At 35.1% G+C, this 25,502-nt stretch overlaps 1 protein-coding gene across 1 annotated transcript in view; it reads left to right on the plus strand.

Annotated features, from left to right (window-relative positions):
- LOC124631356 (G-protein coupled receptor dmsr-1-like) overlaps nucleotides 1-24,890 on the plus strand; it is a 36,752-nt gene extending 11,862 nt beyond the window's left edge. Inside the window, exons 2-4 of the mRNA XM_047165719.1 lie at nucleotides 6,386-7,233; nucleotides 7,768-7,957; nucleotides 19,598-24,890. Of these exons, the coding sequence (XP_047021675.1) occupies nucleotides 6,451-7,233; nucleotides 7,768-7,957; nucleotides 19,598-19,755 (1,131 nt within the window). The 5' untranslated portion in view covers nucleotides 6,386-6,450 and the 3' untranslated portion in view covers nucleotides 19,756-24,890. The remainder of the gene's footprint in view (nucleotides 1-6,385; nucleotides 7,234-7,767; nucleotides 7,958-19,597) is intronic.
- The last annotated feature ends 612 nt before the right edge of the window (nucleotides 24,891-25,502 follow it).

Consider the following 25,502-nt stretch of genomic DNA (forward strand, 5'->3'; position numbering starts at 1 on the left):
AAATTGTTAATTACGAGGCCAGTATGTGTAAAGAACAAACTAATTTTGTTCTTATTCCGACTTTGATTAGTGCTGTGGTTTTTAGGAAAGGTTTTGGACGCTCCGGAAACTGTGTGATGTGCGTAAAGCGTGAAGTCCTGTGACCTTAAAACCTTACCTCATTATATTTCAAAATAAATGTATAGTTTGTGTCCTGGTGTAATTGGATTGTAATTACATGATCCTATTACAATTTGACGACGTATATTTTGAACTGTAAATATTGTTTATGATTTAAAATGTATTCAAAGTACAATTTTAATAATTGGTTCGTATCCCCTCAAACTCAAGAAAGTTTCGAGCTGAAGTACTAAGTATTGGGAATTCCACTTAGGCCACACTAATCAAGAAGTGGTCGGTCAGGTTAACTAACGTAACTATGTTCTTGAATCTCGCCAGCGAAGGTTTGCGGGATTCCACGAAACCACTCTTTAAGATACTCATGAAAACTGATTTAACGAAATCATTCTTTGTCGTCCCATTCTATGAACTGTCTATGAAAAAAAGCAAAAAAAAAAAAAACTATTTTTAGGTGCATCGGCCTAGAAGTCGGTGTCTTATGGATGTTACTAAGTTAATTTTGCCACCGACTTCTAGGCCGATGCACCTAAAAATAGTTTTTTTTTTTTTTGCTTTTTAGTGTCTCGGGAAGTCGGTTTAATTTTTTTGTAAAAAAGTTTTTTATTTAAAGCTTTTCAGTGATACGAATAGTTGTCACTATCCATACAAGTGGGAAGTTCTCATCAATACAAAGAATATAAGTCCAAATACGAGGTATTTTACATATTCAGTTGTCGAGTTCCCTCGACCCTCTCTGGTTTCCATCATCAGATCAGCTCCAAATCTTCACTGTTGAATAGTGCTTTTAGGCGTACACCTGAGTGTCAAGTTTTTACCTTATGTATGCCTACAACTTTCGAAGGTTGCCCTCGATTTCTCAGGGTTTCCATCATCAGATCCTGACCTGATGACTATGGGACCAACTGGCAGCTATTCCGAGTCGAACAAAAAAAGAATCACGTAAATCGGTCTATAAACCTCGGAGTAATCGATGTACATTCATAGAAAAAAAAAAAAAAAAAATATATACCGGCCGAATTGATAACCTCCTCCTTTTTGGGAAGTCGGTTAATTATCCAACAAATACATAACTTTCTTTTAAGCTGAGTTTATAAACCTTTAATATATTTGTGCTTTTGAACTCTCAGGGCCCCGATTCTCCTAATTTTACTTAAGCGTCATACGATTCACGTTCGACTCGATTCGACTGAGATCCGATCTCGACTCGATTACGATTGAAGCGTATGTGGCATTCCGCTATTTTTTCTTTGAAATAAACGTTTTTATCCTTTTCTGTCATTCAATAATGAATCATTTTGTCTGCAAATGATTTACGATTGCAAAATGATTGTACAGCAAACTACCGTATGGACCAAAATCACCAAAATAGCAGACCAATCGCACACCAATCAAATGTCAATCGAATACGATTGGTCTTTTATTAGTAGCAGAATGCCCGATATGGTTAAAACTGCTATTGCGATCATATTGCGATTCGATTTCTATTCGATTTTGACATTATTAACTTAGGAGAATCGGGCCCCAGTTCAAAGTTATAACAATCGATGTGTGCTTAATTTATTTGTTGAGATTCATAGAAAATTCTATTTATGGATTAAGTTCACTTGACAGGTGTTCTTGTTGTCTAATAATGTATTACTGCGCATTTATATACCTATTAATTAATATTGTAATTACTAATGTGTTTGTCATGCGTTCTCGGTTAGAGATATGAAGATAGATATTCACCTATATATAGAACTTATAATCATTTTAATGATGTGTGGGGGCGCAAGGTTTACCACATAAAAAGCGGGTGGTGTTGCGAGAAACAGCTTTTAGTGAATTATAAAACATTACGAACATTTATAGTTATATTTGCCATGAACTTTTCTTAGTAACACAATTATTCCAAGTTTTAGCCTTACTTTATTAATTAAAATATATTTTAGACATTAGAAGCTTTTTATCTCTCGTTAATTACGTGTTTGTTATCAGAAACGACACTAACAAGCTACATAAAATCTAGAATTTTACAATCAATTATTTTTAACAGAGAAAACAACCCACTTAATTTCATTTTGTTATCAATTTGCAATAGATTCAATAAAAACTAACGCAATTAAAATGTCCTTCTCAATAAAAATATATATTTTTCCTGTAGCGGTATCAGGAGCGGCTAGATATTTACATTAACTGTGCAGTAATTGCAGCAATGTAGTTAACTTAAAGCTTTATATTTAGTTTTCATTATAATAGCAAGGAATACTTTTTATCCTTTTAACTAGAGAGGAGAACGTCGAAAGATATTTGTTCGTACTTAAATGTACCTAAAACCGGTGTTTTCTTTCATATTTATGAATACGAAAATACATGGATATAAATTCATGGACAAAGCTACTAATGTAGATCCCAACGCCTGAACCATAAATACGCCTTAATGCTTATTAAACATCATCAATTTCCTTAGGGGATTATTCCATTACTTTTTTTTGCTCATTTACATAAAGTAGATTACTTAATCCTACAGTTGTAGATAAAAGTTACAGAATGTTTAATAAAATATGCTCAAAGTGACTTCGTAAGTTCATATAAATATTTAGTTCTGCGTTCACACTGAAATAGACGGCGGCGGTAACTGGTGGAAATTCATTTGTTCCTTATATGATTTCTATCATTTATTATGCCAAAAAAATATGCATGAAAAACTTTACCAAAAAGGTACCACAGACATAATTATGTATTGGCTAGCAAGTGTCTCGACAGTCTTGATAAAGTTCGGAAATAAGTACTTAGCAGTTACGTATCTACTTAATTTCATAAATGCAAAAGTTAAAGCGCTAAACTCGACTGAACTCATTTACGTGTTTGGTACTGAAATAAATGGGAACCAACATATATGCTAGAGGTACATATACCAAGGGAACAACTTAAAATACTTTTGTCCGAAGAAGTGATTCCCTCGGGATGCGACTGCGGGAAACCGCTCTGGTAGTAAAATCATTTGTGTAGGTAGTTCACGACGGTTAATACTAAGTGTTCACATTGACCTTGACCTCGGTTGTTTGTCAAACAAAATGATATTTTAGACACCTAATTTATTTTTGAGCTTAATAAAGTTCTTCCCCTTTGTTTACACTTTGCAGCCTCTGATTACTTATGAAAGCATTTTAATGACAAGTTTTGATACTTTTATTGCATTAATCATTCAGAGGATTTACATAAATCCTTTACGAAGAACTAATTAAATAACTCTGTTTTGTATTAAATTGAATTAAGTGCGTGGGTAACTGAATTTGATGCAAAATAACATCGTTTAGTAGTCAATGTAGAACGCCCCAATAAACGCGTCTTTTCAAACTACGGTCTGATGAAGTGTGAACTTGAGTTATCTAATCAGTGCTTTAAGAGCGCTGTTTATGCGGTTAGAGCGTTAAACTCTTTGCATTTTATAGCTTTTAGATCGGGAGCACACTTATTTACGTAATCGTAGAGTACTTACTGATGCCTATCGAACCGTATAAGTGGGGTGAAACGTTTGCCTTTGACTCTTAATGTATTTTTAATCCTTTAATGCATAGGTAATAAAACAGCTTTAATTTTATTTGAACAAAATCCAGCACCTTAATGGGTCGACGCGATGCGTAATATGTCAAAAAAACGTTGATTACATTTGTGAAACGTCCTCGTAATTATCGTGTGATAATTCTTCACAAGATCAGTGTCAAATACGCTCTTTTCATTCTGTTTAATTGACATTCGTATTCGTACGTGAATAAACCAGCAAAAGTGAAACCGGACGAATTTTCAAGACGTAATCCTCCGCTAACAATCGGTGTTTCGTTTTGCATCATTAGCCGCCATCAAAATCCAAGTGATAGTCCACTATATTGATGGTAATAGTAACCATTTGTTACGCCAACGCACGTCTAAATAAGGGACAATGTTTCCCGTTGAGAAGACAAAGTGCTTGGATTATTTTTCTTAAGGACTCGCATTATTATAATGGCCTATTTCCGAAGTGTTCTTTGATAGCGAGCAAACATGTAATTGACAACTCGCGAAGATCGCAAAATATCAAATGATTGATATACCGAACTACGTCTATTGTTTTTCTCATCTAGTTTACACGGAACGGTTAATTAATGGAGGACATGTCTTACACACGCGTAAGAGACTCGACACAAAACGGGTAGAACACCAGGTGTTGTAAGTTATTAAATGAGCATGTCTACGTCAAGTTAGTGTGTACCTCAGAAGGTACCACTAATTAGAAGTACTTGACCTGCGAATACAAAGGTTTAGGTATGAACAAAACACTGGATGGTTGGTTACTAACGAGGTTTTATAAAATTGTATTCATTATAAATGAAGCCCGACGGTCTGTAGGGAGGGACTTCTTGGAAATTACCTACGATTCACAGAATGTCTGAGGGTTTGTTTTCAAACTAGAGTAATTTTAAATCAGGTTTGTGACTCTTAATTGGCAATGTCAAATGTCAGTATAATGAATTAATTAGGTCTTTTCAAGTTCCGGCGCTGAGTTGAGTTGTTGACTATGAAAGAGCCAAATTGAATTGAGTTTTTTATTTGGCTTTTATCCAAACCTAGACAGTAACTAGTTTTATTTAACATGAATATTTTGAAGGGAACCAAAACGAAAATTGTATTAAAACGGGCCGAAAGGTAAAGTTAGTTGGTTAACAAACGACACACCTTTTCCCGTATCTTTTTACGTACGATGCGGACGTGCCGTCCCCTGAGTTCCTTTGAATAGTAATTCCGATAAGGTTGAACGTGTTATTAAAGTAGAATGTTTTTTGGTAAAACGCATCATCCTTTTCGCAGCGAAATTACAGCGGTGTTAGAGCGAATTACGTGTTCCGTGTTAAGGCGTGTTATAGTAATAGGAAAATGGTAAAGCATATTCTTATTTACTTTACCTTCAACGTGGGCCGGGGGTATCAGTGTCCGACGTAGGTACCTTGCGAGGTAATGTAATTAGCTCGTAACTACCGTGTTACACGTACGCAGATCCACTTAATTGTCAAGATCCAGGGTCAAGTCAACTGAGAACAGCCCTCGACATGAGTTAAAAGCAGTCTCTAGTTTGGTCACTCGAGGGTACTCAATAAACTAACTTTGTCACTTAGCCTAGTAATTGCGTAGACTTTGACAAAAAATGTTACGCCCACTTACTGAACGAAACCATTTATATATCAGCTGCATCTGGTTCAGAACATGACCTAGAATTAATTTAAAAAATGGTAGGAAGATGACGATCCTTTACTTTACCCCTTGTTTAACCAATGAAATTAAACACAACTTCTCAATAGTATAATGTATTGAATGTATTCATAATGGCTTTGAACTTGAGAATAACATAACTCACTCGTTTTTCTTATGTAAACTTATTTTTTAAATGCCGTGAGCATGGACGGGTAAAGTAATTTGAAAGTCAAGGGCTACATCGCAAGGTTTTGTGGCTAATAAAAAATACCAAAACAAAAACATAACAACTGCGTATTTACAAATTATGGAAATGATTGTTATTGAAGTAGGAAGAGATAAACAGTGTAACTGTTAGTTTATTGTAAGTTCAGAGGATAATAAATGTCGGCTAACTTTGTGAGTCCGTTCCAGTATCCGGATTATGGTTTGTTTAGTTAGTGAGGAGTTCATACATATTTATGTGTTGCTTATTGTAAGCATAGTGTAGGTACCTGCAAAATCGAACCGAAGTTCTCTATCTCATAAAAACTTTAAACATAAATTGATAAATTACTTATAATGTGATCTGCGGTCAACACAGTTTTAAACTAAATTCTGAACAAAATAAAGCTATAAAACCACTACCACCCGAGAAGGCATAATTTTAATAATCATTTTGCAGAAGTTTATGGTTTATAGTAGTTTACAAAGTCTCTCCGGAACTGTGTGGCACTTTACCGATAGGGAAGAAAATACGAGGTGCTTCAGTCGTTGCGAACAATCGGAGAAAGTGGCGCCAGCCCTGAGTGCCGCGCGCTACTTTATTTATGATTATTCCATTACCCGGCCGTTGCAGGCACACACATAAATAACCGACAACATTCGGATAACACAACCAGCCGGAAAATCCTGTTCCTAGATATTTTTATTTGTTTATTACTCGCGTTGATACACTTTTTTGAGTGACAGCGGTCGGGTTTCTCAGGTTTTTCTCTTGGCCTCACTGAATAGGCCGTATTTTCCGCAGCAATAAGCGTTGTGACAAATGATGTAAGACCCTTTTTTTTCTTTTCAGACAATGCACGCGGCTTGTAGATAGTTTTCCAAGAGTCTGTGGCTGGCACAAAACGAAATAGAAATATGCAAGGCGACGGCGTGGCGTATTGCGTGCCAGAGGGGCAGGCTTTCCAGCGAGCCTATGTCCGCATCCATGGGTACATCGCATTACTCATCTGCCTGCTGGGTAGTGCTGCTAATTCCGTCAACATCGCCGTACTCAGTCGAAAAGAGATGATCTCATCTACAAATTCTATCCTCACCGGGCTGGCAGTCGCTGATCTGCTCGTTATGATTGACTACATCCCACTGGCGTTACATATTTATACAGATATCTGCGCAGAACTCAATCGCAATTCATATGCATGGGCTGTTTACGTCTATTTTCACTCCATATTCAGTCAAACCTTCCATACGATATCTATTTGGTTGACGATCACGCTTGCTGTTTGGAGGTTCATAGCCATAAAGTTTCCACAAAAAAATAGGACGTTGTGTAACAAGAAGAACACCAATATCGCTATAGCAGTGGCGTATGCCGTGTGTCCAATACTTTGTCTTCCCATATATTTTGCGATGAAAATTCAAGAAATTCCTTCTTCGTCGAAAAATGGGCACGAAAACGTTACATTGAACGATACGGATATAATTAAGAATGCAACAGTGAGCACGGAGCGAGAGTACGCTATAGTGATGACAGATAATAACGAGTTGCTCACAGCTATTTTTTGGATTTACAGCGTGTTTATAAAGCTCATACCTTGTGTAGTGTTATCAATACTGAGTGTGCTACTAATACTAAAAATGAAGTCGAGTGATAGAAGAAGACAAAAATTACTGAAAAAATCTGCAATCACAACTAACGAGGTACGACCAGTTTTTTATTTTGTATTCGTATTCGGTCCAGTTGGGTTTTTGATAAGAACAACCCGGTCATGCAAGTATCGATTGTAGGTACATTGTTACGTACGTTAACATATTCTTGGTACCATACATGCTTTTACACACAGAGGGATTTCCGATACCCTACGAAGCTCCGCATATAATGATATTCACATACCTGAAGATTAGCTTCATATAATTCCTGATCATCTTGTATGAGATGTACAATATCGTACATAACATAACCAGCTCTTTCAAAGGATCGCTTTCAAACTATCTCTTGAATAGAAACAATACTTACTGAGAAAAAAATATAAGTTACTTTTCTTTGTTGCTGACAGCCGATGCTTTTAGATATATTTTATGAGAGCGAAGACGTGTCTGACGAGCAGTAGAGAAATTTATTTTCAAAGTGTTGTTTTATCATATCCTATGTTTTTTTTTGAAAATGACCACTGTTAATGTGTCGTTTTATGTTCATTAGTTGATAAGATAAAGTTCGCCATCTTTATTGTCCAGGGTGAGAAAGCCCGGTTGAATGAAGATGGCGGGAAGCGAGCTGGAGGTGGCGGTGGACGCACAGACCGGACGACTCGGATGCTGGTCGCTCTACTAGGACTCTTCCTAGCTACAGAACTACCACAAGCCCTCTTCGGCCTACTTACAGCTATAGCTCCGCACCTCTTTCAAGTCTGTTATTACGCTTTTGGTAAGTCTTTCTTAATTAGACCGAAATATAAATCAAGCCAATATGATGAATTGTAGTGTATAAATTTTTAACATTTCACTATATGCGGCATGCAAGGTATTGTGTAGGCCATTTTTAAATGATGTAAAACATTATTAAAACAAATTAAATTCATTATAATAAACATATTATTTAGGGTGTAGATAAATCATTGTCTAACCCCATCCATTATATTATCGTGTTGTCAATAGTTTGAATGGTTGAGCTCTGTTTATACATACATCAGCATATCTACAGTACATCGTGACTCGGAGAACATGTTACGTATAATTGATGATACAACTACTATGCACTGTGTGCTCTCTATTTGAAGATTGACAGTCTTTGAATACAAAAATTCGAGAATATATCACCTTTAACAGAACGTAGTCTGTTTGCCTGAAAAGTAAAGGCAAAAGAGCGTATCTTTAGAACAATACGGTTAAATTGCCATGTAGGCAGGGGTACCACTCTACTAAGAAATCTCGTTTACATACAGTTTACAATGCATGGGTAGATTTCTATGCGTGGATATCACCCAAGAACTCATGATCAATTCATTAAGTCATTCTAGAATCTTCCCTAACGGTCTGAATTTCCACAATTACCTAGTAATTACCTATTACACGGCATAATTACAATTTACACGACTGCTTAATAACGGTGTCCATTGTCTTAATCCGTTAGTCCATAGCATTGGCGTTAATTACTTGGCAAGTAGCCACATGACGGTGTCTAATCTGTCCAGATGTCTGTGTTGGGTTGACCCTTACCTACTTGTGAACAGATAAACTTTCCCGACATGACCCTGTAATATCTCCTCCTTGTTTTATGGGCTCTGGTGCCAAAAACAGACCATCCCTAGGTACTTATATTGTATATTATTAACGATTAAATTGGAATATAAAGGACAATTCATTTGTGATAGAGTTTTCCTACAACCTGATCTGTTTTTAAAACTTTGCGACCGTCACAAATAATCCTAAATCTACATACCTATGCATTCACGCAAAAATAAGCATATATGAAAATAATGAGATAGATTTTTTTCTGTTAAAAGCTTCTTCACCTTAGTCGCTAAAGTATTGTCTCGAATCACACAGGTAGAATGAAACATAGGCAAAACGAAGAATCGCACAAGCAAAACAAAGTTTTGCAGATTTAGTCATAGATAACAATTAAAGACAAAAGTTGTGTCCGGCCTTATCGTACCTTGTAGCAGATAGAAATGTATTAATTGCTTTAGGGCAGGAAATAGCTCTGAGTAGTTTGGGCTTTGGGCATTATTTGGCATAATGATTGTCGTTCACACGCGTCCTTACGGAAGAGATAAAACTAAACGATCCGTCAGTCATTACAAACGAAGGCCTAGTTCGGGATCACGCTACCGTAATTAATTCCCAGATAAAATCGCTTATTCGTTTTCTTTATATTTTATCTTGAATGGGAATCTATTACTCTTTTACTTCAAACAAAATGATTGATTTGATTTTAAGGGCTTTTGTCCCGAAATGTATAAATTACCTACGGTTGATGGAACGATATTTTCTGTGATGTTGGCTATTATTGCTAATGAGTAATTAATTTTAATAACATAATGCACTAATTAGGTGTACTAGTAAACACAGTATCATATGTTATTACTGGAAACATTTGTTGTAAGCATATTCTGTAAAAAGGCAAAATATATTTTTTAAACATAATAATAAATGTGCGCAGGTCAAAGGTTACATATCCCAAAAGTTGCAGGCCATGCGTAGGAACAAAACCAGATGTGGCTCCCTTAATTTCTTTTAAAATATCATCGTTCTAAAATACGAGTTATGCCCGATTCGTCATTTTAGTGATTTGGCATCCATAAAAAACGTGTCCCAGTTTGTCATTCAATAAAATATTTTATTTTGCTTAGTCCCAATTGGTCATCCGTACTTTATTTTGTAAAAAGTACTGTCAACAAGATAAGCTGTACGATATTGTATTACGTTTTTTTTTATTTATGTTGGTTATGTTTTTTCCGATTATGGCAAGACGCTATTAATAAAATCGCGATTTCAACGGCGTCACACAACGCACGGCCAAAACCAAAATACCAGGATCGCATAAATCAGATGAGTAATATACCAATCAACGAGTGTCCATGGAACTGCCCACCATGTACTAGGACCGCATAACTTACAGGAGTATAGCAGTCAAGAGTGTCAGGATTTTACGTTTTTTTCCTAATTGTAGATAAACATACCAATTTACACCATGTCGATGAATTGTATTTTATGTATGTGAACCAATTTTTTGAAAATTCCGGTATAACTTATTTATATATAAAATCAGGTAATAAAACAGAAGCCTTTTATTTTCTAGAAAGAGACAATATATAGAAGGGGCAAAGTATGGTCCGGTTTCTATTGTTTTGTGTAAGTAACTATTTACTATTATCGGTATTAGCAAAAAAACATGTGGTGTAAATGCATTATTAGTTGGTTATTGAGTGCCCTGGAAGTGTATGTGACTTGTGAGCAAAACTTAAGCACATAGGTATACATAAATAAAATAAATATATTTTCTCAATTGTGTATGGATAGTAAAGCACTGGTACTCAGCTACATCCGGTTAGACTGGAAGCCGACCCCAACACATTTTGGGAAAAAGGCTCGGAGGAAGAAGTGTATGGATAGTAAGAACAAGAAGTTTAAGAAGATAATTGAACTGAAACGTTCTGTTTAACCGAACAAGGACCAATTTAAAAGAAAAACTGCAGTATGTACAACACAACTGCTGACTACATTCAAATTATTTTTGTTAATTAAATTTTATATTTATGAATATTTTTATGTATACAATCTCTTTGCTAGTTATGGGCCCCTGGTACTTTTGTTACCGGTACAAAAAGTATCGAGTCACATTTTCGGGTTTATAAAATGCCCATGTTGTCTTCACCTGTGTTTTAATGTAAACTTTATTATATGTATATGAGAACTATTAAAACCTTTACCTACATTGAAGTTTATCATTTAAAATTTCTTCTAACACTTTTATTTCTGACGGTACTCTGATACGTGAAATTTTATGCGGGTGACGAATCGGAACTCAAAATTTAAATATTAAATTATTTATTTTGCTCGAATGACCAATCGGGATTTGGTGTATGGAAAAAATAGTTGGTGACCAATCGGTACTAATGACAAATTGGGAATAACTCTAAAATACAGAAGCAGATTCCAGTGTCCCACGGTATTATAACAATACAGAAAATTATCTAGATCCTGTATGTAGCTTTTGTAAGGGCAAGAAATAGGTTTAAACCATAGCGGTCGCATAATAGTTGAATAATTTACGTTAATGGGCTAGAAGGCGGTAGAGCTTGTAACTTATTCCCAAATCTTCACGTCAAATCGTAATAAAGCTGTATAAAGCAAACACGACTGTAGGCTTTATACCCTTATATAATTTATAACAATTTGTCTGAATATATTAATGTTTCAAAAGGAAAAGATTAAACTGTGCCCAAAATAATTTATAATTCATACAACATTTGACCGACCTGCTTTCTGTGCCTGCACTACTTGACTACCGTGGTTTTTCCCTGAAACTTATTAAGGTCTAGATGAGACATTATTGTATAATCGTTTCCAGGAGACTTCCTATCACAAATCCTTTCCCGTCAATCCGCAAAAGCATAACAAAAAATATTTACTTCAATAAAAAATATCACATTCACAACTTTCATTTGTCTACTCACAGATAATAATTATAATAACTATAATAACTTAATGTACCTATAACTATAGATAATAATATGTAGTCACTCTATGTAATCAGATAAAATTATAATCTTTATCCAGATACAGTCTATCTGAGTGCTTAATTACAACACAATCGATTTAGCAGCTTTACTGTAAAAGCATTACCTCTATAAATATGTAGAGTTATGAGTAGGACGTCACAGATTACCAAATAGTTATGATAACGCATTAATTAATGTGTAAACATTTTGATTTGTTTTAATATAATAAGTACCTATATACATATACACCTACATATAGATATATTCGTTTGCATTGACAAGGAATATTTCCGAGTTAGATGCTGCTGTTTGTCATTGTTGGACTTCTGCATAATATTCTAACTTCTCCGAATATAAATGCAACATGGCGATGCCGCCACCGGGCAGTCTCATCAGACTGTTTGTCAACTATTTGAAATGCACTGTTCGCTGATTTAACTAAGAACTTGTACAGTGTGTGAAATCAAAATTTAGGTGACGAAACTCATTAACATAGTCATAAAATATGAGCAACGTCACACCGTGTTGGCTTCGGTCCACGGTCGACTTTGGCTAGCTTTTTGAAGCTCCGGAAGAGCGAAGTACCTACCGTCTATGGAGGAGACATCCAAATGTTCTAATCGGAACTTACTCTACTTCTACTTACACTGAAAAGTAGATCGAATAAAATATCATCAATTTGAGCTCTGATTTGATTTGAGGTCAAATTGAATAGTTTAATCTGAATACAGTCTGTTTTTTTTGAGTGATGGTGTAAAATGTAGATATTCTATAAATAAGATCACAACCTAGTGGTTCACGTCTGCATGTATCGATTACCTTCGTAGGATTGAGTTATCGAGGCGTATCTCTGCACTAAAATTTTCGTAATAAGTCATAAAGCTCCTGTCGGCCATTGCGAAGACTACGGACAAAGTACGGTATTCATAGCCTCCGGTAGTGGTCAAATGTCCATCGGGCAGATTAGCGAGGTCAGCGTCAGTTATACGGCCCTTTGTGATAGAACAGTGATAAAGCTCTCAATCAGCTCTGCCCGAACTGCCGTCTATGGATATAGAGTTAGATAACCCTTTTATTACTGGTTTAATACAAATGGCAGTTCAAATCTCGAGGGATGTCTATTATGAAGTAGAGGAATGAAGAAAATTTAAAAGTAGGTAATGTGATTTATCTTGACGTAGCTGAAATTTTAACCGAAAATCACAAAATATCCGAAACATGATGTCATAATTATTATAATACATTTTCCGATGTTTTTCCGACATGTTTAATGTAGGTATGCATGACTCCTCATATGCTAATATATGAGGAGTCATGCATAATGCATGAACGTTATACATAGATTACATTAGCTTCGAGATACCAGGTACGTTAGAAAAACAACTGGTACTTAGGCAATTAAGGTTGTTCTTAATACCTAAACTCCCTTGGATCCTAAGGTAATTGACGGAACTCTTGATGCGATAAAACGAATTAGGACTCGACGGTAGCACCTTTAGTGCTCGTGTAGCGGATCAGTTAAGTGGCTAACAGAATAACACTGTATTTCCGTACTGAAATGTAAGCTGTGGTTTTACCATCGAATATTCATGAAGAATTGGGGATTAAAATCTATTTACCAGTAAACTGTTTTGGCTATCAAAAGTGTTTACCTCGAAATAGATAAATTTGGACACTGAATTTGAATTTAATTTATAGAAATTCTATTGACATTATTAGCGTATTTGTAAATACAATGAAACGAATTATTGGTAAATTTAATTGCTTAACAATTAACAATGTAGTAAATATTCCATAAACTGAATAATGGCAGATTCTGTGTATTTTACTGAAGTGTTTCTACATAATCGTTAGTATTTCACTAGCTAGGTATTGGTTATTCGATAAACAATAAGATAGTGTTTTGTCTAGACACAACTTTAGACCTTGAGGAAATCATAAGATATAGAGGGTTCTCCACAATGATTTGTTGACAAGTCAGCACCATAAATAACTCAAAATCGATAAGTATCTGACGACTTACACGAGGGTTGACCGCAAAGAGGAAAAGCCTGACGACGATACTTTTAATACTTTCTTCATAGTAACGTATTGTTGTTAAAAATTAAAGTCGAACATCCCAATATAATGGGTCAGCGATTAACTTAACTAACCAATCGTTAAAGGGTTATCTACATTTACGAAACATCCCGATTTGAAATCGTTACGAATATTAATCCGCTTGACCCGAAAAGTCAATTAACTTTCTCGATTCATTGATTCGAATAATAACTTAATTGACAATAAATAGCTATTTTAGTGCGGATAGTTTATCTGGTTTGCTAACTAGTACTAAAAGTCAATTTCTGTTTAGTTTATTGTCGATATAAAATCCTACAGTTGGGTGGTTATTTTCAGCTTACAAGATCAGTGGAGTGGGTTTCTTTTAGTGATACTTTATCACATTGGGGTTAGAAGGTAGCAAAGGGTGAGTAAAACCATTTCATACAGTAGGTAAGTAAGTAGGTATATCTTGTGTTTTAATTTCTTAGAAGCGAAAATTTATATTTCTAAACATTACACATAATTAATTAAGTGTATGCGTGGCTAATAAATTAAAGTGGTGTTAATGCTTCCCGTGATTCCCCACATAATTAATTAAGTACCATCATTAGACGGAATTTAACTGACTGGAGGCTTTCGTCACTTAATTTTATATTTATTTTACCTTAGTCTGCTAATATTTATGTGCAAATAACATACCCGTAAATGTTTTCGAGGCTTTTACTTTATCAATGTAGGTAATAAATAAGAAATGAGGTTACTGAAATTTTCGCTTTGGAGAACTTGTTCGTCATAAATCAGAGTTTTTCGAATGTGCTCACATCTGTTTACTTACACTGTGAAGAGTTATCTTAAGTGGTTTATAATAATATATACGAGAAATAGGTACGCAAGTATAGGCAATTCTTTCGCATCGTCAGGTCCGCCATTCTCGCTCCGTTCAACTTCGTTAATTATTATGACCAACATATGCAATTAAAGGACAATCATGGCAGTTGCTTCATAGCATTGTAATTAGGTGCAGATACGTACGTAGATGTCTTAATCATCGAACCTTAATTACACCTATTAAGTGAGACGAAATAGGCATCGTTAATTAGAGGCGGAGCTAAGCAGTAATTAAACGAAAATATAATTAGATTTAGGGAAAATATTTACTATATAATCTTTATAAAATGTTAGTTAGTATGATGTACATTCTATTTTTCACTGAGTTGCTCGCTAATTTTGCATATAAAACAGCCTATAGTACCTAAATACTTAAGAATGTTACAAGTTAGAAAACTCCAGAAAGTACTATCCTTTTAGCTATGGAGAGAGTCAAGGACAGTACTTTATTAGCTATAGTTAGAAACACAATAACAATACTTTTTATCGTTATTCCTGACATAACAACATATAAACTCAACAATTTAATAAAGTAAAGAAGAATAACATTATGAGCTAGTCGACCTTGCGAAGTAGCCTTGCCACAAGAATTTTCGTAATACAGTTACCAAGAGAACACTACATTAGTAATTGTAAATAATATAGTCTGACACGGTCTGAGTGTATGTCTGTTAGTAAAATACTAAGAAATCCTGTCAGCCTTTTGGTTTTACTGTAGACACATTTGTCAAGAATCCACGTGGTACAGTCTGATGCAATCTCCGAGATTGGTCGTTTTAAAAATAATGTGCTGGTATAACGAGAGTCGCGTGACTCACGATCTTGACTATGATACAGGCTCGTTCCTAACTAGAAGTGACGTTATATTTCACTTATATTTTATTACTTTTAGACTGCTTTTATGAATTCTGTGCTTCAAATAAGATTGTACCTACGTGAAATCCTTTGCCGCTATATTGCAATACATTATTAATGTCAGTTCCACTGGCTATCCTTTCATTCCCTGTATAGCGGTTGAACATTATGTGGTTAATCTGAAATCTTTCTAAGCAATGTTTGTAAGTAAGAAATAAGTTTATTATGACGTCTATTCATTCTTTAAACTTTCCAAAACTGTCTCTAAGTTTGTTAGACGTTTCGAAATTACTCGAAGAACAGTTTAATTTATTGAAGACTAGCTTCTGCCCGCGACTTCGTACGCGGATCCTGTCCCTTATGCCAGCGACTACGGGGTCAGCAAAATCAAAGATCTGAATAGTCGCAAAAGACGTGAACATAGGGATAAAAGTAGTGATTCTAATTAGTCCGCATTTAAGTTGTGTGTGGCAAAAATACTACGTAAAAAAACATTAAATAGATGCCAAAGTCGTGGTGACTTAGTGGAATTCGTGGTGATTTAGTTCGTATGTACTTTCTACGTATATTTTGGATACCAATGACCGTTATTTGGAGGGGATGTTAAACTGTAGGTTCCGACTGTCATTGAACATTCCATTCTTGGCAGTCGTTATGGGTAGTCAGAAGCCAGTAAGTCTTACCAAGGGGTGTTGGGTTGAGCGGGTAACCGGGTTGTGGAGGTCAGATAGGCAGTCGCTCCTTGTAAAACACTGGTACTCAGTTGCATCGTGACTGGAAGTCGACCCTAACATAATTGGGACAAAGGCTCTTGAGATAATAACGACAATAATAATGAGATATAGGCACCGCAGGACATCTGAGGCTGATGACGGGGAGTAGCGACCCCGCGGGGCTATATATACTGAGTTCTCCAGGGAGTGTATACTGTCCCCCATCTCCGGCCGGTCGGAGTGAACCATGACGGGGGTAGGTTTCACGCCTCTGGTTTGACTTGGCCGTCCAGAGTGGAGTCGCTAGAGCAGGATTAGTAGCCCTGCTCGGAGGATAGGTGCCTCATGGTAAGCACAGGGAGCGCGTAATCTGCGTTTAAAGTCCGCCGAGGTATCCTCACCCTTCAGCCGCTCATGTCCCTGTTGTCCTCTTGTTGCTATTCAGTGACTGGTTCCCGGGGGCCCAGTAAGTGAGGTGGCGAGTCTCCACCTGCCGTTTTTACATGTACCTAATACATTGTCATCCACTAACATCCCATCACAATAGCCCAAGTAGTTTTCCTCCATAGTTAGCAATAGTTTAGCACAGAACCGGGGATTGTCTTTTTTTTAACGACGTCCACCGGGGATTGTCCTTGGATTCATTTCTATAGTGTATAAAGGGATAATCGTCGGTTTTGTATCACCATTTCATTAAAGTTGTCTCAAAAGGACTTCAGCGTGTTGGCTTTGGCCTCACGTTTGCCTTCCAAAAATTCGGAACTCTGTAGTCCCGAGGTCTGGAAGAGACATACAAAATAATAATGAGATATAACGTAACAAAGTTAGAGAGTGGGGGCTCGTGACGCCACGTCTAGGTATGTAAAATTTGTACTAAGCAGTGACTTAACACGAAATTCAAGCGTTGTTGTATCTTCGTTATTATTTGTTTGTGTGAGAGAGAAAAGAAAAATGCGTCAATAGAGTGCTTATCAGATTGAACCACTTTTGCTAAAACATCATATCTTCATAAGCTTCATATAGTCTAGCAGGGTTCCTGGAGTTCCACATCAGGTGTTTTACATCTTCAATTTTTATAAGTCAACAGAGAGTGCTTATCAGATTGAACAACTTTTGCTAAAACGTCATACCTCTATATGCTATAGTCTAGCTGGGGCCCTGGAGTTCCACATCAGGTGTTTTAGATCTTCAATTTGTATAAGTCAATAGAAAGTGCTTATCAAATTGAACAACTTTTGCTAAAACGTCATACCTGTATATGGTACAGAGAAGCTGGGCTCTTGGGGTTCCACATCAGGTGTTCCAGATCTTAAAATTTATTATCTCAGCTGAAAATGCTCATCAAATGAAACAATTTTTGCCACGGCACCATGTTTGTATCTCTTATAGTTTTATTGGTCTGTTGGTGTTCTGCATCAGGTCTTCAAGTTTCGAAGATAAATTATAGCCTATATGTTGACCAGGCTTAATACTGATACAACAAAGAAAAAATCATTGAAATCCGTTCAGTAGTTCGGAAGATTAGCGTGTACAAACAAACAGACATACAGACATACAGACATACAGACATACAGACAGAATTTTTTTTTTGGATTTGTGCTCCATTACTGTTTCTGAACCCCACCCAATTATTATTTTTTTAATATATTCAATGTACAGACACAGTTTTTTTACAGATTTATTATATGTATAGATTTCAATATTCAGACTGGTTTCTACAATCAAAGTAGATTCGCATTTCTCTGAAACGAATTCTAGTTACCTATGTTAGCAGCTACATACTTTTATTCATTTTGCTTTGGGGAAATCGGCAGCTGACTTGAGATATACGATTTGACTTCTTCTTAATTCCACAATGTCCTGAAATTGTGTTTCTGGGTGGTTTTATTCCAACGCGATTTTATTGTGATGTTCTTACAGTTGTAAATACGTTTCTAATAAAATGATATAGGTAGCACCAACTGAAATGAATACGGTGTAACAGCGTTAAAAAATCAAATAAAGAATTTATTTCAGGACTACTACGGCTATAATTTTCTAAGGACCATTTTATGTAGGTATTATCATTTACGACCTCACGATTATTTAATATTTGATTGCAATCACATATTAATCCAACTAAAGCATTTTAACAATTACCTATGTGAAATGCAAAATAAATACGTGTTTTGCTTAATCTTTTTATAAAATTTGCTTATGCAGGTGGTTTCCATACAAGCACCGTCATAGTACCTATGGTGAAAGAAAATTACATTTTTATTACGCATCACATAATGTAACATTAATCAATCCATACAAGCCAGCGACGTAAGCAGTTTAGCAAGTACCGAGGGACGATCTAAATTACATTAAGATTTAGATTGATTTGCTTATGAAATTAAGGTAGCATATATAGAATATCGCTGCTTCATAGGTTCGAGTGAATATTGATGCAGAGATTAATTAGCTGGGTATGTCACGATGATTGACACTTGGCACATGTCGAGATGCTTGCCAAGTAAGGCACAAGAAAATAGCGAGCTTGACGACGCAAGCGTCATAATGGACATCTTTCAGCGTAACTGTAATAAATAAATTCAGAAAGCAGTTTGTTGTTGAAACACAGATTTATAAGCAGGAAAACAAACTAAAGATATTATTGTTCTAAGTTCGTCTTCGTTAAGAAAACTGGAAAGTAGTTAAGTATTCATTCTGAACTTTGTACAAGTCTACCTGGAACTTATCTTATTAGTAGGATTTCAATAAAGGATGTACGTACCTAGTTAAATACCACCAGAATCGAAATGTTTAAACTGACAGATACTGCAAAATTTTCTCTGAGCTTTACTGTTTATACAGTCTTAAGTTCTAATTTGAAGTGTTATACTGAAGTTATATAATCTATCACTCAATACTGCCTTTAGCTTTACTATGAATGTCGACCCGGATAGTTAGGGCGTGTCAATATAACGTCAATGGCATCGGTTTGATAAATTGCTGTTACCTAGAATATCACGAGATATTCGCCTCTCATTGTGTACAATTGTTTTAGGAAATCAATAGGATCTAGTTCAATGGACCTTCAATGTATTTAACAAAGAAAACATCTGTATGGTCACACTATTCACTTACGTATTATTTTTAATTGCAAAACTTTATCTGCGCGATCCCAGTATTTTGAAAAACTACCACAAAGCCCGTGGGACGTAATATTTTATACTAGAAATTGACACCTTATTTTGGGTATTTTATTGAATGGAAAGTGTAGTTTATATGGGTTTAACCACAAGAGAGTTCCGCGCCATCTTTATTGGAAATAACGACTGTATTTCACAAACCTCAAGGTTGCATTTCTATTGGCAGGTGAGGTGATGGATTTGATGGCATTGGTGGGGTCCGCGGTGAACTTCGTGCTGTACTGCAGCATGAGCCGTCAGTTTCGTTCCACGTTCACGCGGCTGGCGCGCAAGGTGCTGCCTCTGGGCACGCCAGCCGAGCCGGTCACCGCACTGAAGGCGTAGCGCTCCCACACCGCGACCACCTCGGTCGCGAACCTGTGAATCAACCACAAGGTACCATGTCCTTACATGTCTTCATGAATTTCAACAACCAACAGCATACAATGCGTTTGAACTTTATTAAAAGTGAATTAAGTGCAGTTTCACCTAACAATGAAATTAACTTTTTTAATTTTGTAAGTTAAAGTTAAAGCGGTGCTTACTCTTCAACATGTTGTAGTAATTAGTGGCGAGGGATTAAGCTACGAACCAAATTGTTTAGTACTTAAAAGTAGGTACTTTTATTTAAGTATTCTCTGTACAGTTTATAATCTGTAAGTTCTATGTAAAATCTATTAGCAGTCTAAATGTATAGTGTATAGGCTAAGTACTGTAATGTTGAATTAGCTATTTGTTGAACGTTTTGTTTACAGAGTTTTTGTTGTACTTTGTTTGGAAAGTATCTAGACAGTTGTTTATTGTTTTATTCCAGTTTGTTCTGGGCTAAATCTAACCGTAAACACATTTATTGTTGGAGAATCGATTTCAAAGTTCAACAGAAATTAGGTAGTCGTGTCTCTCAGAAACTGCAAAGTTGGAGAGCTTAGAGTTAATGGATTAAGTGTATCTCCACAGTGCTGACGCTGAAGGAACGCTCCCTGCCTAGAGACTGTTTTAACGAGCCCGCTACTCGATTTACAAACCTTTGCATATAATTATGTAATTACTTGTCAATCTGACCAGTGTAATTACTTGTCAGTCTGACTGGTGTTTTGAGCAGCATTTTTGAGATTTAACTTTCTAGTCATTTAAGTGTAGAATTTCTTGGAACAAAAGTTGAGGTATATTGTGTTGTTAAAACTTTTGTTAATTATTAGTATGTCCTTTCAGCACGTGTTTTGAAGTTAGTGATCCACTTTCGTTGCTAATTATACTATGTTAAAAGCACAAGGCTACAGAATGGAACCTTTATTAATTAGTTTCTACCTAGTTACAGTACATGTTGTATGAAATATGAAAGTGGGACGAATTCAAAGGACATTAGAACTGGCTTTAACATATAGCTGAATAAGCGTTGCTTCATTCCATTAATCTCCTTATTGTTGCGAGAAAAGGTTTTCGCTTGTGGCTTATTGTGACTATTCAGTTTATGTTTAAAGATCCTTGGAAAAAAACTTACACATAAAGTCAAAGTACTTATTATTTGTAAACCATAGGTAAAAATGTGAATAATAGTTTGAAGGGCTGTACTGTCACTTTGGAATATCACTTTATTGACGTTTCTGTGATGTTTTTTTTTATTTCGTTTTATGTCAGTATTTTAACAATACTTATCGGAACGGACTCACAAGATATGTGTGCAATTTTGGAATTGAGATCCTTACTGATCTGTAAAAAGTAGATAAAAACTTTAGAATGGGCGACCCAGTTTTGATCAAGCACTAAACTCTAAGAACCATTACTGGCAAAAGAATATCCGTTTAAAAGGAAGTAGGTAGATATACCATAGACATGTTTTTGCTTCGAGTTTGAAAAGTACAAGGATGAACTTGGTGGTAGATATCAGAAAACATTGGGCGGACAAAAAAGGGTTTCTAAAATAGAATAGTGTATTATAAACATTGTTTAGTAAGCACTTTTACTGGGGAATAGGAATTGAATTACGGGACTAACTAGAACGGACGAGCTTTAACTTTTTTATTAGATCCGGATAGAACTAGAGTGAGGTTACATTGTTGGGATCTGCTGTTTTTAGTTTCAGTGTAATAAAATCACTATTTTACTCTTTTTTATCTAGTTCATTTCATTTGTTTTTATATAAATAAACGCCAATTATTATCAAGTAGTACCGAAATAAGCCCTTTGAACAAAAGTCTATTATTGTAACAATTTAACAAGAAATGTAAGAATGTGTGCAAGCAATCAATCTTGGGCCAAAGTTTGTACAAACATAAAAGCCGAGTTTGAAAGTTAAAAATAATTCTGCCACCGTTAGGTATACTATGCCATGATTTAGGGTTCCGTATTTTTATATGAGAAAGCTTGAGCATTTCATAAAACTATATTTACCTACTATCACTACTCATCATCTTAAAATAAACCAAAATTTTGATAGAGGAATAATATTTTTTTGTCGGAATTTATAAGTACACAGAAAGTCAGTACGATATAAAAAGAAACAAATAAGGAACGCGATAGTAATTTAATACTAATACGTCAATCATACTCGTATAAATAAATGTCTAAGTAAAGCTAAATACATTACCTATAGCAAACGTAATTACAGAGCGTGCCATGTTTTCTGGTCACGTCTCTCGCCCCTCGAAAACTGTAATGAAATAGAGCCCTAAAGTTTCCGCGATTAATATCATATTACCTCAGAAGTATTCTTATGGTATTATATTTATTATATTATATTTAAACTATCAAAACATAAATTGGATTTAAAAGTAATGGCTAAATAACACAAACCATGTCAGCATTTTTCTGACTCAAGTCAAAGCAGGAAAATGCAACGTATTTTTGTTCAGAATAACATTTTCGTGGAAATATTTAGTTACGAGTCGAAGCGCCGGGAGAGGCAGCAAAACAATGTGAACTTTTATTTCTGCGAGTAATATTGTTCTCCACAAACTTGAGTAATGCTCATACTCGTTGTTAACGTATCTATGCCGTGCAAATTATGTAGAATACCCGGAAACCTTGGCAATACATTTTGTTTCTATAGCAATAACATTGTTACCGACATTGTTCTTGTGAAATGAGTAAAGCCCTACCATATTGTATCTAAGCCACTGTAAGAACTTTTTTCAAAGACGGGCTTTCAATGTATATAGCCGAGGGCTGGGTATATTCGACCTTCGTCCTCTTGGTAGGATTCCACAACGAATTAATAAGGGCTCGGCTTACTGTTTGAGTTCACTGGAAGACCCCAAAAAGGTACTTTAGCCGATACATTGTTCGAAGTAGAACTAATTGAGTACGACATAAAGGGTTGACCCAATTGACTAGAAAAATGACCTGTTTTTTTGCGGCGATAAGCCTCAATTTTTATCGACAACATTGTAAAAAAATTAATACATCATCCCGTATTTTCCCTTATGGAAATATGGAAAGACAGTTTTTAAATTAGTATTTATAAAATGTTGTTACCTGAACTAAATGTGGATCAAACTAAGATAAAGGACTGGTGTTCAGAACTCTCCTGGAGTTTCATTAATTTTAGCTTCAAGTATAAAGTTCCGAGCTTTCTTTCAGACAACTTTTATGTCTATTCTTATTCTTCTATAAGTTATGCGCTAACGCAGAACTTATTTATTACTGAAAATAATTCTAACTCGAACAATTAAGTGCAGTCATGCACATTGCTTTTTTATGAACTTGTGCGACGACGAATAATTTTTCGAACACAGTGATAACTGCGAATGAAAATTATAGTATAAATACTGGATGTATTTACGAAAACGTCCACCCAACCAACTTAGGTAAAGGAGCAACCATCAAAGAAAAAGAGCTAAATACCCTGTGTATTTATGATATTATGGAGTTTCAAACTGTTGTTTATTTATTTAACTGCTGTTGTAATATAACCTTACACTTAGAGCTTAGGTACACTATTTCTTAGTCAATCCCAAAAAGTGTTTGTACATAATCTATATTTGTGAAAGAGACGTATTAGTGAAATTAATTAGAAAGTAGAAAGAGATGTGTCAATAAGATTTTTCTACCAAACTTTGTAAATATTAAGATTTAATTTATAGATTTTTCAGTTGTTATCATTGTTAAATATGTAAGTGTTAAGTATGTATGTCTTTAACATGACTGTATCAAATGTGTTAGGTATTCCCATGAAAATGACGAAAACCGTTTTGTGTAAATGTCGATAAGTTTTAACTGTTGTCCCCCAGGGCATCCGTTCCAAATTTCGACAGTTTGCCAACCGCATTTAATGTACCAATATATTTGAGTATATGGATATATAACCGCACGGTGGAAAATTGAGAATCTGTAATACAAAATCAATGCTTTCTGTGTATCTATCGCGATGGAGAACGCAAGAAGATTACTTTTAGAAAATTGGATTTCTTAACTTGTCAATATTCATGTCATAAATATTTTGAATCGAGGCGTGATTTTTTTAGATTTATATTTAAATGACGTTGTATGAGTATCTGAATTGGTACATGACAACGAAACATATCTACTAAATTTTCCATAACTTATTAAATAAAATTAAATTCCGTAAATAAACAAACAACAATACTGTCTCTTAAGACAGTAATAGTACAGTATAGTAGTAGATACCATCCACTACTATAAAGTACCTACTTTATTACGAAATGGGAATGACAACCTTTGTTGGTAACAGATCTCATCCGAAAACAGTAACAGCTGTGAGCATAATTAACGAAACAATTAAGTTATTTCAAAGTACTTTCCTAAACGTTGCTACCTACTTACAATTTTTGTTTATTTTGGTTTAAATACTTAATGACGTTCATATATTCAGGGTCCCTACCAGCATCCCTGCATTTGTACTTGTCATTCCGTTTCATATGATACATATTTAAGGTTGTAAAGCGGACGGCTCGCATATGTCGCGTTATCACGAAGGTTAGACGAAACACTTGAATATGTCATGAATATTCTGTTTCAACTCATGTGTACACATTGTCTGTAAATAATTATATCTTCGTATTCAATTGTACCAATAAATATTATATGCACATGCTGTAGAATATCACCGAATAATAACGTATCAAGTATATTAAACGATTAAAGAAAATGATTTTACAAGATTGTATTAAAATTGTGACTCTACATACCTATATGTATTTGTAAATTATAAACCATTTCAAAAGGCTAGAATCACTTTATTAGATTCTATTATTGAATGGTTTGATAGTCCTCTGGGATTTCCTCTCACAGTACTTACAAAGAGTAAGGGTACGACGCGTAACGTAATGTAAGTATATTGAGGGTCGACGCCATATTCTACGATGTAAATCATTGTAAATCGTCCCTCGAATTGAAATGTATTGTAGAAACCAAGTACCAACCAATTATGTGTAAATGACTGTGTATTGTGTACTGTAGCTGTTAAATATGTTCGTGTAACAAATGATGTTGTAAATAAAGATGATCAATATTTTTATTAATTTCGCCTTTTCTTGCAAAGTTTCATACTTTATAAGTTACAGACGTTATACATACGTTATAGTAATTACTATATTTACTTAAATCCTACTTCGGTTTTCACGATTTTTTACTCAGAATATGTGAAAAACTTGTTATAGTGATTCAGTTGAATAGTGAATGCATTTACGACTTTGACATCAGGCGATAAGGTGCATATTTGCATATAAAACCATTATCAGATTTTGTGCAATTCTCGCGGGCAACCAACACAATATTTCTTGTTTCGAAAAACAGTGATACATCATAATCAACTTTTCTGTCTCCTGGCCTCGCATAGTTTCATTTATTTATTGTTTTCCCAGTTCTCATAACAGTGTGTTTTTAAATTAAAATATTTGATAAACTGTGTGCAGTTGGACTAACTTCATAGCTAATGAAAAAATATAGTTGTTTTAAATCAATTTTGGTGACTTTATTTACTCGTGAGTTATATTATTTTAGTTTTATTCAAAATATCTCATTTTAAATATGTTCTCCTCATTAAATGCTCACTTTTAGATATATTACTGTCGGAACACAAATCCTTAGAAACTGGAACGTGTATGTCGGTTTGTGAAAAGCCCCATTTTGTA

This window comes from Helicoverpa zea, chromosome 6 (assembly GCF_022581195.2).
Source record: "Helicoverpa zea isolate HzStark_Cry1AcR chromosome 6, ilHelZeax1.1, whole genome shotgun sequence".
Classification (NCBI taxonomy): Eukaryota; Metazoa; Arthropoda; class Insecta; order Lepidoptera; family Noctuidae; genus Helicoverpa; species Helicoverpa zea.